Source organism: Pteropus medius, unplaced genomic scaffold (genome assembly GCF_902729225.1).
Source record: "Pteropus medius unplaced genomic scaffold, Ma_sr-lr_union100, whole genome shotgun sequence".
Taxonomy (NCBI): Eukaryota; Metazoa; Chordata; class Mammalia; order Chiroptera; family Pteropodidae; genus Pteropus; species Pteropus medius.
In genome coordinates, this window is record NW_024351735.1 from 2214468 (window position 1) to 2231830 (window position 17363).

Here is a 17363-nt window from a genome sequence, read left to right on the forward strand (position 1 = left end):
TCTGCTCGGCCCTGGGCCCTTTTCCTGTTCAGTGAGTGAGCTCATCTCTTCCTGGATGAGCTCATTATATCTATAATTTAAGTACTTCTATCTACTGGCTTTCTAAGGTTAACATCTATAGTTCTGTCTTCTTTGCCGAACTTCACACCTAGTTATTCGATCGCCTACTGCCTCAAAGTTTTATCAAACCTAAACGGTCCGGAACAGAGCTTTCAATTTACGCCCTTCTCCTCTCTCCAACCAGTTGGTCTTTTGATCTCCATGTCAGTAAAGGAATCCACCATTCACCAAGTTGCTCAAGTCAGAAATGCAAGTCATCCTAGGCATTCTTCATCTCTCCACATATCATTCACCGGCAAGTTCTGCTGGTCCTACATCTGGAGTCGCATTCTTCACTTGGCATCACTTACTCTACCACCTCTCCAATCTAATCCGATCCGCCATCTCTCCCCTATAGTTTGTTCCTTCTACCCTCGACCTCTAAAGTCACTCGGCCATCCCTTCACCTCACCCTCATCCAAGCCTGTAGTTAAAAATCATCCTTTAAAAACCAAATCCAGTTTGGTTTTTACTTCCCGTTCCTTTAAAAATCCGAACTCCTTTCCATAACCTATCTCCGGGCTAGATCCAGCCCCTGCCTACTTCTCTTCTTTAATTTCATATTTCTCTTCCTCTTTCTCTAATCACTCTTTCATTCTTCAAGAAGCCAAGCTGACTCTCCATCCCAAAAGGCTTTCTTTCACCTGTCGGGTGCCTAACTCCGCCCCTGCTCCCCCTTAAGTCTCAGATGTCACATACTCAGTGTATCAGATTTTTCATTAACAGTTGATGTGAATGAAGTGGTATTTGTTAGAACGACCTTGGCTCATGTAGTTTAGGAAGAGAAAGGATAAGAGGGTGGGATATGAGGAAACTTTGATCCCTAGATGGATACCTAGTCACCCATGGTATGAAACTGTAGTTTCCCTGTGATTAGTTACTAAAGGTTAAAGTTACCCTTGGAATTTAGAGATGGGGGTAAACCTGACTCCTGAAGAGTTGGCTCATTGGATTTGTATGGACATGCAAATAATAAGCAGCATGCTGAACATACAATCCCTTCATTATTGTTATCTGTAATAACTAAAATGAAAGAAAGCTCCGAATTCAAACTTGATGCTAAACCAAGCTCAGATTTAGACATATCTGAGCATTGGCCACTAGCCTCAGTGCTGCCCATAAAGAGAAAAATTATGTCAGAAAAACAGAAAGTACTCCTAAGGCCTCTGGTTACCAAGAAGGTAGTCATTGTGAGGGGTAGGGCTGAAAGTTCCATGCTTCTAATCATGGCTCTGTCTTTCTGGTGACCAGCCCCCATCCAAGAGCCCACCCAGAAGTGTCTCATTTAAACAGAAGATGCTCCTAGTGCTCTTATCATTTAGGAATTTACAAGGATTTTAGGAACTCTGTGTCAGGAACTGGGGTCAGAGACCAATATATACATTTTCCATTATCTTGCAGGATGAATTTAGAACATTCTATTCTCCCCAAGCATATATCCATTTTCAAGCAATGTCTATTTAAATTAATTTGAAAAACTTCCATGTCATGTATATTAGTCAGGGTTCTCCAGAGAATCAGAACCAGTGGACACACACACACACACACACACACACACGGGCTTGCAAGTCTGAAGTCTGAGGTAGACCCACAGGCTGGAAATTTAGGAAGAGTTGATGGTGAGGTATCAAGTCCAAAATTTGCAGGCTGGAAACTCAGACAGGGTTTCTATATTACAGTCTTGAGGCATAATCACTTTGAGAAACCTGTCTTTCCTCTTAAGGCCTTAAACTGATTGGATGAGGCCCACCTACATTTGGATGGTAATCTGTTTTACTCACAGTCTTCTCATTTAAATGTTAATCTCATCTAAAAAAATGAATTCGTAGCTACGTCTAGACTGGTGTTTGACCAAACAATTGGGCAGCATAGCCTAACCGAGTTGACACAAAATTAACCATCACAGCATGTTTATAAGAAGGACCGACCATTTTATCAACATTAGTTACAGTGTTTAGGGCCTATAGGCTTTTTAGGAATCTACAAAATGTTTGAGACCTGAAAATAAAATGTACTGATTCCAAAATAGAAAAAGAAAAGTACAAGTAAGAATAATAAATATTTAATGCAATGACAAAACGCATAATTTTTTTCCATAACAAATTGATTGCAACTGAATTCTTCTGTACTGACAGGTATTCTAGGAGGAGGAGGAGGGGGGAGAGGAAGGGGAAAGGGAAGAAATAGCATAAGGAGGACGGTGGAGGTTGGAGGAGGGGTCTTCTTACCTTTGAGAATCCACATCCCTTCCTCACACTCACATTCTTGTTCCCCATCCCCAGGCTGAGGAATTGTCTGTCACAACTAGAAAATGAGATTTTTTCCATTAACTTAGTGAAGAAAATATGACAGTCAGATGGCTGGAAAGGCAAATATTGTGATATGTAAACTAAACAAAACCAGAACTTCTGAAAGCAATGTTTTAAGTACATGTTGTTATTAAGTAATATAACCCCAAATGCGTTTTGGTTTCTATAGTGCAGTTCCCTTAATCAGAAAACTGACTTTTATGCTGCTATCACCAGTGCTTTTGTTTGCCTTTTGCTCACCCAGGCCCTCCTGAACCATATAAAAAGATCAAAGAGAGCTTGTTGAGGTTCCCATTGCAGGAAGGCACCAGTTAAGGATTCTGGAAAGGACAGTATCTTTTGTTCCAATTCATAATGGGTTGGCTTCAGCTGTTTTTCCTCCATCCCATCTCACTTTATCAAGGGGCTGCTTTTCCTTTTGCACTTCTGTTTAATTATCTCTGCAATATGGATTCGTTTTCCACTAATGCCAGGTAGGTTTGATGGCTAATTTTTCTCTTACATCTGTGAATACTATAATAGGTCAAAAAGCACAGATCAGAGTGCAGATGTAGAGATTAAATATTAATTACACTGGTCGTTTTTAAGTTTTTACTGCCACCGATTATCGATTACTTGATCATGAATGTGTCTAATAGAGTAAAACTGAACTGAAAATTGACATCACGTCTGCACTGACTCAGCCAAAGTTTGATAAGTTCACATTAAATGGAAAAAGGATGCAAATAAACTGGGGAGATGGATGTTGAGGTGATACAGGAATGACGTAAACGCCTGCATCTATGCACCAACCATATGCCCCAGATGTTCTGGAATGGTTTTAATTTCATGAAATTCTATCATTTTCAATAAAATTAAATTTTATTAAATATATAACTTAAATGTGATTTAAAACATTTTTGTATAATTTTTTATAAAAGTGAAATAAATCGAAACAAATTGTGTTAGATTAGCTCTAAGTCTGGGGTTCAAAAATTATTGTTACTAAATATTTGATAACTTGATTGAAATGATCTTTTATAGCTAATAAACTCAATACATTAGAGAGAGTTTCTATTTTTAAAAAAGATTTGTGGAATATCCTTTTGAAAAGTGAAAATCCCTTGCCAAAGGATTACATCCCAATAATTTGTTACTTTGGAAATTAGGATACTTATATTTGGGGGCTTCTTAAGTAAAATCTAGCTGTATCTAACAATTAGTTAGGATTGCTGAGTTTGGTTAAACTATGGAGTATTATTACATGTTCACAACTGATTGCCAACCCCTACCTTCATTTAGGAGATAGGGAAGGCAATTGTAAAAAATTTTTTAATTGAGAAAGAATCACAAACAATAAAGCAAAACAAGTGCAAGATAAGGGTTAGTTCCCATAGGATTAAGAATGCTGGCTTGGGGTCATCTGGTGCATTCTGGCCCCCTCACTTACTGGGTGTCCTTGTACATGTGAATAAACTCTCTTGGGTTTATGTGTAAAATGGAAATAATAAAGGCTATCTCATGTGGTTATTTTAAGTGTTAAATAAAGATATTTCTTATAAAGGAATTCTTAGCACAATGCCTAGAATAAAATAAGCACTCAAAAAAATCATGCATCCTACATTGTACATGTATAGACATTTTAATGTTTACGAATCCCTAGGGCAGTTGCTTCTGCATAGAGTGTTGCTTCCGCTTCCACTTCGCTGTGTAAGGATTAAGTGTTCCCCTTATTTTCCCACAGCAGGGAAGTAAAGGCTTGGACCACAATGTTAACAGGAGTGATTGTGGGGAGGAGTCACCCCAAGCATAGGCTCTAAGAGAAGCATAGGAATGGCCCAGGGAGGATTAAGGCAGGTATAAAGATTTTCTATTAGAGTTTTCAAACATTTATCAAAGGGATGCACTGAGCTTCTCCCTCTCCCTCTCCCTCTCCCTCTCCCTCTCCCTCTCCTTCCTGTAAGGTCGAGGGCAGTGCAACCCCATGGAAAGTGAAGAGATACATCTCAATGAGATGCTGCCTAGAGAGCTTCCCTAGATCCTCAACACCAGATTGACATCACTTTTCATACCACTAGATTCTGAAGATGTTTTTACTAGGAAGCCTTCCAGACCTGTCACCCACAGGATTGTTAGGGCAGGTATTGTTCCCACTTGAATGACAAACATCAAAGAGAGGGTTGCTAAGGCAGGAATCAAGGTTTTTATCTTGAGGTAGTGACTCACAATTTGACCCTGGCTCTTTCCCCACATGGTTCTTTCCTTTAGAAGAACAAAAGGAAGATTTTGGAGGGATAACAATATAACTGCTTTAGGTATTATGTGAGGCCCACTTCAATTGGGTTACCTAGATGGCATCTGAAGTGACCTACTGTCGTACTGTTCTAAGTGAGTTTCACAGGTTGTCCTTGTTGTTTCAGATACCTCTTTCTCTTGGCTGGAGGAGGTGCTCTGGCCTTGACAGCTATGGGTTCCTTCGCTGTGCTTGTCTTCATTCCTGCTCTGTGTGCCGTGGTTCTGATCTATTCACTCGGCCCACAGGAAGTCCACAGGCGGACTTTCTTCTTTCAAATGACCTGGCAGACACTGTGTCACCTGGGTCTGCACTACACTGAGTATTATCTGCAAGAACCTCCTTCCACAAGGTAAAGCAATTTGTTCATTTGATTGTACTGAGCTGATCAAAAGTTAGCTTGCACCATGGTGGTAATGCAGAAAATTGGGTGTGGTGTTTGAAAGTGAATTCTTCCACATTTGAGCAGTGTGGCCTTGAGCAAATCATTTAACCTCTCTTGACCTCGATTTCTTTTTCTGGAAAAAAAGAAAAAGTGTGTTTGTATATGTGGGGGGTGGGGAAGGGTTAATAAAATCTGTCTTGCAAGACTCTTATTTTAGAGATAATGAATTAATGTAATTATATGACTACTAATAACTACAATGTGTTACCTACGAAGCAGTGTCTGGCACTTAGCTGTAATTATCATTGTGCCTGAGAAGGAGGTTGACCCGGGAGTCCCATGGCCCACAGATGAGGCCTGCCTGGCAGTGACTAAACACAGTTTGCTCACCTCACATGGGTGGTTTAGACTCACAGCCAGCAGCCTGCCCTCCCCTTTAGCAGTACAGGTAAGGTATAAATCCACTGTAAACCTTTGTTGCCTTCCCATGGCACTGGCTGTGTAAGAGTTTTACTTTAATTGAGGCCCAGCTGTTCCATCCTCCCAGAAGAAGGAAAGTCACCCAATCTAAGGGAAAAAATCAATTACAGTGTAGAGAAGTGTCTTCATGAGTCAGTGAGATCACCAAGATTAGGGGGAAACATCTCTGCAATCTTGAAGCCTATTGTCCATGGTCACTCAGAGAACCAGGGCTTTGCTCTGTTGAGGTGGGCCACCTCTCTGATTCTAGCCTGCCATTGACTTACTCACTTTGCCATTGCTACCAAACCCAGAATCCTTTTCTTTATCCTGACTGTTTCACCAAAGCTTCAGGGTTTGCTTCTCTGAAGAAAAGGGAAGAAGGCAGGTGGGTAGGAAGTAGAGAATACTAACGGGAATGTGGAATTAGAATTCTAGTAGGAAGCCAGGACCCGATAAGGTCTGGAGGAACAAGTTGACAGGATCTAGCTGGACAGGAGGAAGGCTGAGCCAGAGCTGAGGTGGGAAGCTGCATTTGTTTTCTTGGGTTTTCATAACAAAGTACCACAGACCAGATGGCCTAAACAACAGAAATTTATTTCTTCCGAAGGCTGCAAGTCCAAGATCAAGGTATTGATAGGTTCGGCTTCTTCTGAGGCCTTTCTCCTTGGTCTGTAGATGGTCATCATCTCCCTGTGTCTTCATATGATCTTCCTTCTGTGTGTGTTTGTGTCCTAATCTCTTCTTCTATTCAGGACACCAGTCATATTGAATTAGAGCCCATCCTAATGACTCAGTTTAACATAATTACTTCTTTAAAGACCATATTTCCAAATACAGTCACATTCTGAGGTGCTAGGGGTTAAGACTTCAACATATTGATTTGTGGGGAACATGTTCAGTCCTTAGCAGAAGGTGAGTGAACAGAGTGGCATTGGAGGCTACTTTGCTTACCGTCAGGATAAGTCAAATGAGGAGGTCAGGTGTCCTTAAGTCCCAGACACAGATAGAAACAGCAGTGACTGGGAAACAGCGCTGTTTTCTCTCTGCAGGACAGCATTCCTGATTGTAGAGCATGTCACTGTAATTTTCATTAATTTTCTCCACAATAATCCTGCCAGCACCATCTTCTCTATCTGTGATGGTACAGTAGGAACAGTTCAGGCAGTTGGTTAAGAACACACATCAAATGGCCAATGACTCAGTGCATGCCCTGAACCTCTAGCTTGACTCACCTTTCCTCAGCTCAAACCCCAAAGCCTGCAGACTCTTACCGTTAGGGACTGGTTCATGTTTAAAATCTTCAACTTCCCATCATCTCTTCGCTACTAAGTTTTTGTTTCTTCTATGGCAAACTTCTCCCAGGTCCATGATCCTAATCTTTACAAGCCATTTTTAGAAATATTGTAATCAATGTTTCCCTACAATATTCCTTGTCATTCTTTTATTTGCCTCTCTGACTAATGATTAACTTCCCCATGTACCTTTTGATCCTGCCCAGAGTAGCCTGTGGTTCTGAATTATTCCAAGAGTCTTTGTGGAGACACTGCAAGTCATGAGATTGGTCTTAATCATTCAGAGACCCCCATTTGCTGTGGGGTCATGTGTGAGGGACTGGATAGGATAAAAGAAATATGGAGTGTTTTTACATTAAAAAAAAAATCTCTTTCAGGTTCTACATCACTCTTTCTTCCCTTATGCTCTTGACCCAGAGGGTCACATCCCTCTCGCTGGACATTTGTGAGGGGAAAGTGGACGCAGCATCAGGAGGCATCAGGAGCAGGAGCTTTTTGCCTGAGCATCTGTGTAAGGCACTGCCCTATTTCAGTTATTTGCTCTTTTTCCCTGCTCTCCTAGGGGGTCCTCTGTGTTCTTTCCAGAGGTTTCAGGCTCGTGTTCAAGGGTCCAGCTCTTTGTATCCCAGGCACTCTTTCTGGGCTCTGACCTGGAGGGGTCTGCAGATTCTAGGACTAGAGGGTCTGAAGGCGGTTTTGACAGGGGTGGTGAGTGCAGGCGTGGGACTGGCTGACTGCCAGCAACTCCAGTGCATCTATGTCATGTGGTCCACTGCCGGGCTCTTCAAACTCACCTACTACTCTCACTGGCTCCTGGATGACTCCCTCCTCTGTGCAGCAGGCTTTGGATTTGAGCTTGGTCAGAGCCCTGGTGAGGAGGGATACATCCCTGATGCGGACATTTGGACACTGGAAACAACCCACAGGATATCCCTGTTCACAAGGAGGTGGAACCAAAGCACAGCTCGGTGGCTCAGACGCCTCATATTCCAGCACAGCAAGGCCTGGCCATTGCTGCAGACCTTCGCCTTCTCTGCCTGGTGGCATGGACTCCATCCCGGACAGGTGTTTGGGTTTCTTTGCTGGGCTGTGATGGTGGAAGCTGACTACCTGATTCATACCTTTGCCAATGTGTTTATCAGATCCTGGCCACTACGGCTGCTCTATAGAACTCTCACCTGGGCCCACACCCAGCTCATCATTGCCTATATAATGCTGGCTGTGGAAGCCAGGAGCCTCTCCTTTCTCTGGCTGCTGTGTAATTCTTACAACAGTATCTTTCCCATGATATACTGTATTTTGCTTCTTCTATTAGCGAAGAGAAAGTATAAATTTAACTGACATCTTTCCCCAGCCTTCATCTTATACATCCATGAAACAAAATTTAGAAAGTGGCAGATGGTGTGTCGATGGTGCATATGTTTAACTTTTTCCATAACAAAAGTTTTTTTTGAGTATTGAATGAATATACCTGATTTCTTGCTGTGGAAATTTGTGTATATACTTTAACAAGCTATTATACTGGTATTAAGGATCCGCAAAAGAAAAAGACAATGGTTTCTTCCCTTAGAGTTGACAGTTTCACTGTGGAAACAAAGTTTAAGTAAAGTAATAAATAAAAATATAAGGTACTGTGAACCAAATGGCAAATGGTATGTACATGGGCATCTAAAAATTGAGTGTCTGATTGATTGGTTCACTTGATCCTGGAATGTGAGTTTAGCAAGACAACAACAACAACAACAACAACAACAAAACAATACCTAAATCGTATTATGTTGCTCTGTTACATGATCTAGATACTCATCCCTACTAATCTGATAAATTTGGTCTAAAACTGAAAAGGCTGATATTATCTCAGAGCTATGTTAATAAACTTAAAATCCAGATAAGACTAGATAACAACTTACAAATCGTTAAAAAAAAAAGTTATTTATGAAATATGTCACATGAAGAGACCAATACCAGAAGTAAACACTATTTTAATACAACTTTTAGGGTCTGGTTCCTTTTTCTTGGCATATCCTAAATACCTCCCTGTTTTTCTTCGTCTGTTAGGGTTTAAAATACACCGAGAGGAAGTCGTCAGCACCTGAGAGTTATAGTGAAGCAATGTCATTTAACTTGTACTTTCACGGCACTACCACATCTGCAGGTCACCTGGACTGTTATATAATTCCTAGTTTTCTTTAAATCAACTTTAACTCAACTTACTTTTAAAAACCTTCCCTCTTAAGAAATTGCATTGGTGAAAATTGGGCGTAGTGTACTAATTACGTTTTATTCCAGTACTCACTAAAATAAACACATACTTGTTTAAATGAAAGATGTTTATTTGTGTATTGCTTAAAATCATCTGCTTATCCAGGATTATATCTACGTTACCATAAGAAGCATTGTGTAAGTATCTAAGCTTCCAAAACCAATCATTTCCATCCTTCTCAAAATATAAAATTGCAAGCTTTTAATATTTAAAAACCAGTGAATCAATATTAGAAGTTACAGGTCACTTAGAAAGTTATAGGTCAATATCACTCACTAACATTAAGGCAAGCAAACTGCCCAGTCTTAGCACACAGAACATAATACAACAAGCAGCGAGGGCCCTGATGAACACATGGCATGAATTTGGGGTGGTCTTAACCATCACAGTTCTGTACTTCCTCACACCACATTCAATAGCTCAAAGGAGACAACATGGACAAATGGGATTTCCCAGGGTTGGGAACAGTCAAGGGGGAAACAATAGATAGCCAAGGAAATGTTAAACGACTCTAAGATCATTACAAACATGTCACTAAAATAGTGATCCTTAGATTTCAACCCAGAAAGGCAAATGGGGTAGTGGTGGTGGTGTATATAAGTTGGGAGAAAATTTAAATAATCATTGCAGCATTATTTATTACAGAAAATAATGTCAACATTAAGAGAATAGGTAAATTATGGTAGACTATTACAGAACTGTTAAAATGGGTGCTTTTTAGAGAGGCATTTTTGGGGAGCTGGCTACACAGATGTATGTATTCAGTTTATGAAAATCCTTTGAACTGTGCACTTAAGATATATATAAGTTTCTGTATGTACATTACACTTCAATAATTTTTTAAAGTGATGATTTTAATGATTAGGGAAATGCTTAAAAGAGAATGTTCAATCTTTAAAATTAGTTGCATAAGGAGGCTTTTAAAGTGCAATTTGGCCTCCAGATCTATGGCCCTTTGATCTCTGTCAATGGTCAGGGATAATTTCTGCTCCTCTAGTTAAACCAGGACATCTACTTCCTTCCCTTCTATTTGCATCCTGTAGGAAGAGTTTCATGTGACTGTGCAGTATAAAGAACAATGTGATTTGAGAGAATGACTCTAAGGAAAACCCATCAAAGCCAGCAAGGGTCATCCGTCTGCACAAAGGGGACTCTGGGATCTAAAAAGGCTAGAGAATAGACTGTTGTCTTCCAGTCCTCATTCCCTTTGTTAGGACTTAATTCTTTCTGTTCCAGACTGCTGCCCGAGATGCTCCCTCAGCAACTGGCAACTTTAGTTTCTCTGTCCTTCAGTTACTGATTCTGCCACTCCTAAGACCCTGCCCATCACCTCCCCAATTCCCTCAGACACATGACTGATAGCATCTGCTTATTCGTCTCTCTTACTACTAATCTAATGGCTCTAACCTTGCTTCCAGAACTGGATTGATATTTTTCTCCTTTTGTTTGATCTAGAAGTGGTCCCCATGACACGCCTGCTTTCTGTCTCGTTCTGGCCCATTTGTTCGCCCAACCAGAATATTATTTGAACATATCATGCTTATCCTCTACAAATGCATGGAAGGGGCCAGCAGCTTCTGTCCTGTAGGCAGTAGCACTGGACAAGTGAATTAGGTTCTGTAGGCCAAAAGTACTAGAGCTAAGTGACTCATGGAAATGGTGCCCACTGGGTGTATACATTCTGATCTCTGGCCTCCCACTTTTTATCAGTCAAATTACTCTGAAGGGCTTGGTAGGAGCTCTTTCTGTAACATTTTTTCGAGATTTGGTAGAAGGGGGCCTCATCCCGTTGTTTGAAAACATCGTTGTGTAAAATTCTGGTGATTAAGAAATCTCTGAAAATGGGATAAGCCATGATAACTGAAAAGTTCAGAATGCCGACAAAGCTTAATTAGAAAATATTTAACATAAAGCCACAAAATTCACCTTCCTAAGAGGACCAAGGAATTATGGATACCATTGTCTATTAAAATGGCATTGCCTAGAAAATGTTCTGTGAAAACTTCAGGTCACCTCCTGACCTACTGTTTTGAATAAGCTAGGCTCACAGGGCAGCCCTGTCTCTCTTATGCATAGGCAGCCACTCCCCCTTGCTGATTTTACTCTGCTGGCAGCTGTCATGACCAACAGGCAGCCAGTGGCTTTAGATGGGTAACCTAGGTTTAGCGATCCGCCCAATTGTTAAACTTCTCCAAAGAAGACAGTCCAATCTCGTTTTTTTCTACCCATGCAGACGCAGGGAGCGTTCACTAATACACATCCAGTCTGTTGATTCATCAATCCTTGTTCATCAGTTCCATAAGAACATGGTAAAGAAAGCCCAGATACTTTTGAATAATTTGTCCCGGCAAGGATTAGGAGATCTTTCCAACAAGAAAAGTGCCATGAGGTCCAGTTCTACTCCTCTGCCCAAGGGATGCTACTCAGCTCATGTGACCGACCTCCTGGAGGCAGAGATGTCTCTGCAGTCACCTGAGAGGCCCTGGCAGCCAGGCTGCCAAACCTGGGTGAAGGAGAAGAGATCTAACAATGAGGAGCAGGTTGACGGTGAAGCAGATTACAGATGACCACTGTAATCATAGGACACTGCAGAGACCAATGAATGATGGGCATTGCAATGACCAGTTGCTATAAAAGAATAAGTGGCAATCATGGGTAATTGTCCTGATTAAAATGCCAGCTATTAAGACTGCAGATTCAAGTCGCTTCCAACAGATTCTTCTTTACATATTTATAACATAGCAGATGGTGCAGGAAACTTGGTTCCTTGTTATCTCATGGTTCAGCACAGAGAAGGTAGTGATTACATTTTGTGACATTTCTGAACTGCACCTATTTCCAAAGCCTTTTGAAAGAAATGATCTAGTAAAATGGGTATTAATACTTTAGCATTCAGTTCCTAATCTCTGCTGATTCTGATGTTAGCAAGGCTACTCTGTGGTGAAGTGGCCAGAGCACCTCTCCAGGAGGCAGGGAGTCTGTTTTAGTCTCAGTGCTAGCACTAACCAGCTGTGTGACCCGAGCCATTCCCTCTGTAGGCCCAGGTTCCCTAGTGTGCCAAAGCAAGATGTAGGTAAAATATCCCTTACTTTTAAACCTGAAGGCATTATGACTGTGTGCTTTGTTAATTTTTCAACACAGGAGAAAGTAAAGCAGCTTTCTCCCAACCTGCCTCTATTCATCCAGCAAGAATTTTGCAGGAAGAAATAAAAAAAATCTGGTGTCTAAAGTTTTACAAACAACTGGCATATATTTCTTCCACTTGTTTCCCACCCATTAAAAGAACAAAGTGATATTTTTGTGGCTCGTTAAAAAACTGAGAGAAAACAATATTTTCCTAGTACTAATAGAACACTATTAACTTCCCTGACTCCCCCTTTCCTTAATAATGGTTTTAATTTCTCACTCTATATTTGGCAGCTGGTAATTGTCAAATAGTTGCAATATTAATCTCCTTTGGGCCTCATGTCCTGGAACAATTATAACAATAGCTAGGAATGCCATATTATTTCTAATGAAGTGTCTCTGTCTTGCTTGTTTTTTGCTGCAGTTATCTTAGAAACACCTTTTAAGCTACAATTGAGATAATTATGTATTTATATATTTTTTCACTTGCAAGGAATTTGCAGTTCGTATAATGCAGTTGTTACCTTGGTTTAGTTGCATGGCCAATCTGAGAATACGGAGTGCCTTAGTGATCCACTAGTGTGAAGGCATATGGGTGGCGTTTCCTGGTATCTTCACCTTACTAAAGGGAGATTTTCTCAACTTTGCTTATAATTTATTTTAGAAATTAGATGGTATTTTCCTATAGAAAGAACAGTGTGTTCATTCCTAATGGGTGACACTGTAATGATCTGAATTCAAGGGAACATGTTCAGGATAGAAGAAGAAAGATAATTTCCTCCCCGTTTCTTAAATATATAACTAACCCTAAACACATTTTTATAATTTTTCTATTTATATGCTTATGTAAATGTGCAGAGTCAAATGAACCAACTGTAAAAGGATCTTTATAGGGGAAATTTGAACACTAACTGTATATTAAAGCGTTATTTCTAATTTTCTCGGGTGTAATATTATGGTTATGTCAAAAAAAAAGGGTCACATTTTAGAGATACCCACAGACAAAATGATGTATTTGATTTGCTTTAAAATAATCTGGAGTAGGGGAAATGGGGGACATATATATGAAACAGATTGGACACATGTTGAAAATTGAAGTGGCATGATGGGGACATGGGAGTCAAATATGTTCTTTTCTCTACTTTTGTGTAAATTTAAAAATTTACATGAAAACCAGTATGCAAAAGACTACTGGTAAATATAGCCGAGTGAAGCAGCCAGATTAAGAAATTTCTCTTCCCCAATATTTTATGAAAAGAACAAAAACTGTAAAAATCACTGTGGTAAATAGCCTCTAAGATCATCCCCAATGATCCCTCCTCTCTTCCTGGTATTCACATTTTCCCTCATTTAATCGAGGTTGGTCTGTGTGACAAATATTATGACGGGGTGATGGTATGTCACCTCTAAGATTAGTTTACAAAAGACAATGAAGTTTATCTGCTTATCGGTTGCCAACTTCGCCTTTTGGCATTTTCTTCACTGCAGTACAGCTATATTGACCTCTATCTGCCTAAACCAATAAGTTTCTGAGCTTTCGAAATTGCTCTATCCTCCATTGAGAATATTCTCACTCAGATCTACATATGGTGGCTCCTTCACATCACTTATCTCTCCTCAAATGATACACCAGGAAGAACCACCTTGACTAAAATAAACCCCCTCTCCACATCATTCCCACCTGCTCGCCCTGCTTTATTTGCTTCATATTACTTTTCATGAAGTGAAGTTGTATGATTTACCTATTATTAAATAAATTAAAAACCTGGATAGAGTTTCCTAAACAGGAACGAGATATGGAAACATACCTTATACTCCAGATCTGAGAATGTGCTAGTATGACATCAGAAAATCTGAAATATTTAGGGATATAGTAAAATAAGACCTGCACACTAAAAACTACAAAACATTTGCTGAGAAAAATAAAAAAAAATAATAAAATAAATCGAGAGATACACTCTGTTCAATGATTGAAACATTTAATATTGTGGCGGTTTACATTTTCTAAAGATGGACATCATACTATATTCTTTCCGTATGCGTTTCTTACAAAATAACATTGACACTTTTCCCAGTAAGTGGTCTATGGCCATTTCTCTTGAACCTGAGTGTGGGGAAGGTACCTTTTTGACTGGCTTGACCAATAGAGTATGGCAGAAGTGATGCTATGTGACTCCCAAGGTTGGTCATAAAATTGCCATATGCTTCTGACTGGTTTTCTTGAGACATTTGCTCTTGAGTCAGGCCATCAGGTAGTAAGGAAGCCAAATTTCCATGGAGAGGCAGAGACTCACATGGACAGAAACAGAGGCCCTTGGGCTTCATCCTGGCTGAGCTCCCAGCTGACAGCCAACATCGATTTGCCTGCCATTAAATAAGCCATCTTGGGAGATGATCTACCAGCCCCCAGTTGAGTCACCTCAGTTGACACCATGTGGAGCAGAGATGAACTATCATTGTTAAGCCCTGCACAAATTGCAGATTTGTGAGCTAAATAAATGATTGTTGGTTTAAAGTTAACAAGTTTTGGGGTGGTTTGTTATGCAGCAATAGATAATTCACACAATAAAATTTCAATTCTCCTCCAAATTGACCTATAGATTCAATGCAATCCCAATAAAAATTGCAGAGGCTTTTTAAAAACAGAAATTGACAAGCTAATTCTAAAGTTTATATGAATGTACTAAGAACTTAACATAGACAAACAATTTTAAAGAAAAGGAAAAGTAAGTAGGCTTACTATAAAGCTAGTCACACTTTATATGGTCAATTTTTTACAAAAGTGTCAAAGTACTTCAAAGGGGAGAGGATAGTCTTAACAATAAGCAGTGCTGGAAGTGAGTATTAATATGGAAAAAAATTAACCTCATTTCTTATTTCATACCATACACAAAACATAACTTGAGATGAATCATAGGCCTTAATATGAGAGGTAAGACTGTAACACTTCTGGAAGGAAATAACTTCATGACTTTAGAGGTAGTTGAGGAATGCTTAAAACTCATAAAAAGTACTAACCATTTTTAAAAGCAAAAGTTGATAACTTCATCATAATAAAAAATTTATTTTTGAAAGACATCAAGAAAGCAAAACACAAATCTTAGAATGGGAGAGATGATACATATATCTGACACAGGACTTTACAACTCAGTAATAAGCGATACAATAAAAATGTGCAAAAAATTCGGACATTTCACAAAAGAACAGATACTTTTTAGATATTACGAATACTCATGTACACGTTTTTGTATAGATGTTTTCAATTCTTTTGGAGTGGAATTGCTGGGTCATGTGGCAACTGTTCAACTTTTTAAATTGCAAAATGTTTTCCACAACAGTTGCCCCATTTTAAATTCCCACTAGCAATATATGAAGGTTCCAATTTTACATCCTTGCCATCTTATCTTTTATTCTAGCCATCCTAATGGGTATGAAGTGGTATCTCATTGTGGTTTGGATTTGCATTTCTCTAATGAATTATGTAGAGCATCTTTTCATGTATTGATATTTGTATCTTTGGAGAGATGTCTATTCATATGCTTTGCCCATCTCTTAATTGTGTTGTCTTCGCACCGTTATTTATATATTTTGGATATTTAATCCTTATAAGATATATAACTTGTAAATATCTTCTCCCATTCCATAGGTTGTCTTTTCACTTTCTTGATAGTGTCCTTTGAAGCACAATGGCTTAAAAATTTTGATGAAGCACAATTTATTTTTGCTTTGGTTGCTCATTGCTTGCCATATTTAAGAAACCATTGCCTAGTCCAAGATCACGAGGATTTACACTTATATAAATCTCAGACTTCCATAGTTTAGCTTTTACATTTAGATCTATGATCCATTTTGAGTTAATTCTTGAATACAGTGTGAGGCAGGGGTCCAACTTCATTCTTCACCATGTGGATATCCAGTTGTCCCAGCAACATTTGTTGAAAACATTAACCTTTCCCCACTGGCATTTGCTTTTTTTTTTCAAAAGATAAGAAAAAAAGAATCACTGGACTGCTTGGAAGGGCAAAAGTTAAAGAGATCTCCACTAGATGTGCCCCACTCCTGTAATCCAGATGTCAGGAAGTTTTCTAGTACCACCGAGGTCACGAAACCACTGCCAAAGTCACAAATCTGCCTCTGGTAGAAGCAGCGGAATGCAGAATCTTGTCAGCCCCTGAAAAACTGAAAAACTTACATCTGCCGAACTTACATCTGCCAAAGTCTGCACACCACTGCTGGCAGATGGTATCTTTTGCTTTCATTCAGGTTTCCAATTAGCAAATGTTAGGTCTTTTTGAGTTAGGCTTCAGTTATCTGGAATATTTATTTTACAGGATATGTTCTGCCAGAAAATTAGGAGGCCTGTAGTAAAATAAGAGCTTCCTAATCTTCACTGAGAGAAAGGACAATACAGGTTTATGTGGAGAAAATATGAATTTGATTTCCCACCAATTTTATACATCATAAAGCATCCTGAGATCTAAAATGTACATTTCACTTAACAGTAATGCTGCATCATGGCTGCTTGCTAAATTTGATAGGCTTATTAAGAGTTATCTAAAATTTATGAATCCATTCACGTTTAATATACTCTAGAGTTACACTAGAAATCTGGATTATTTTGACAATGCCTCGCAAAGTCATATTAAAGCAGATGCAAAGAATCTATAATCTGAACTTTACAAAGTATATGAGCTATAATTAGGACAATTTGGGACAAGAATCATGTCTGATAAAAGAGTACTTTTCTCTGTTTACATTGTACCAGATTAATTTTTTACCTTTGTTTGAAATGTTTGCAAAAGCAAAATACTCTAATAATAAATGTTAACAAATATATTAAAACATGCAGTCAAAAAAGTTCTGAAATTTAAGAACTAGTACAACCTTGATTTTAGATTATCAGTAGTCAAATTTATTATGTCAACAAAACCTCTATGGCTGTTTTTATAAAAGGTTGGGTGAAATTCTACTTCCCCAGATTGCCAATCCTTTTCTATAGCTCAAAATCATAGGGCTCCATTGTAATATTTATTACTATGGTTTCAATTTTATTGGGAAGCTAAACTTCTGCAAGTCTAATGTTATAACTAATGTCACAGTTGCTTTATATCACACTATTAAAATGGATAATGCACTTCAGGAACTGAAGTGTGTA

The 17363-nt window shown here is 39.1% G+C and overlaps 1 protein-coding gene across 1 annotated transcript; it reads left to right on the forward strand.

Moving 5' to 3' along the window:
* Window positions 1–2762: 2762 nt before the first annotated feature.
* Window positions 2763–8291, forward strand: MBOAT4 (membrane bound ghrelin O-acyltransferase MBOAT4). Its single transcript, XM_039846521.1, has 3 exons — window positions 2763–2881; window positions 4808–5032; window positions 7197–8291. Exons 1-3 carry the CDS (start codon window positions 2763–2765, stop codon window positions 8158–8160), a joined length of 1308 nt encoding a protein of 435 aa, XP_039702455.1. The 3' UTR covers window positions 8161–8291.
* Window positions 8292–17363: the final 9072 nt, after the last annotated feature.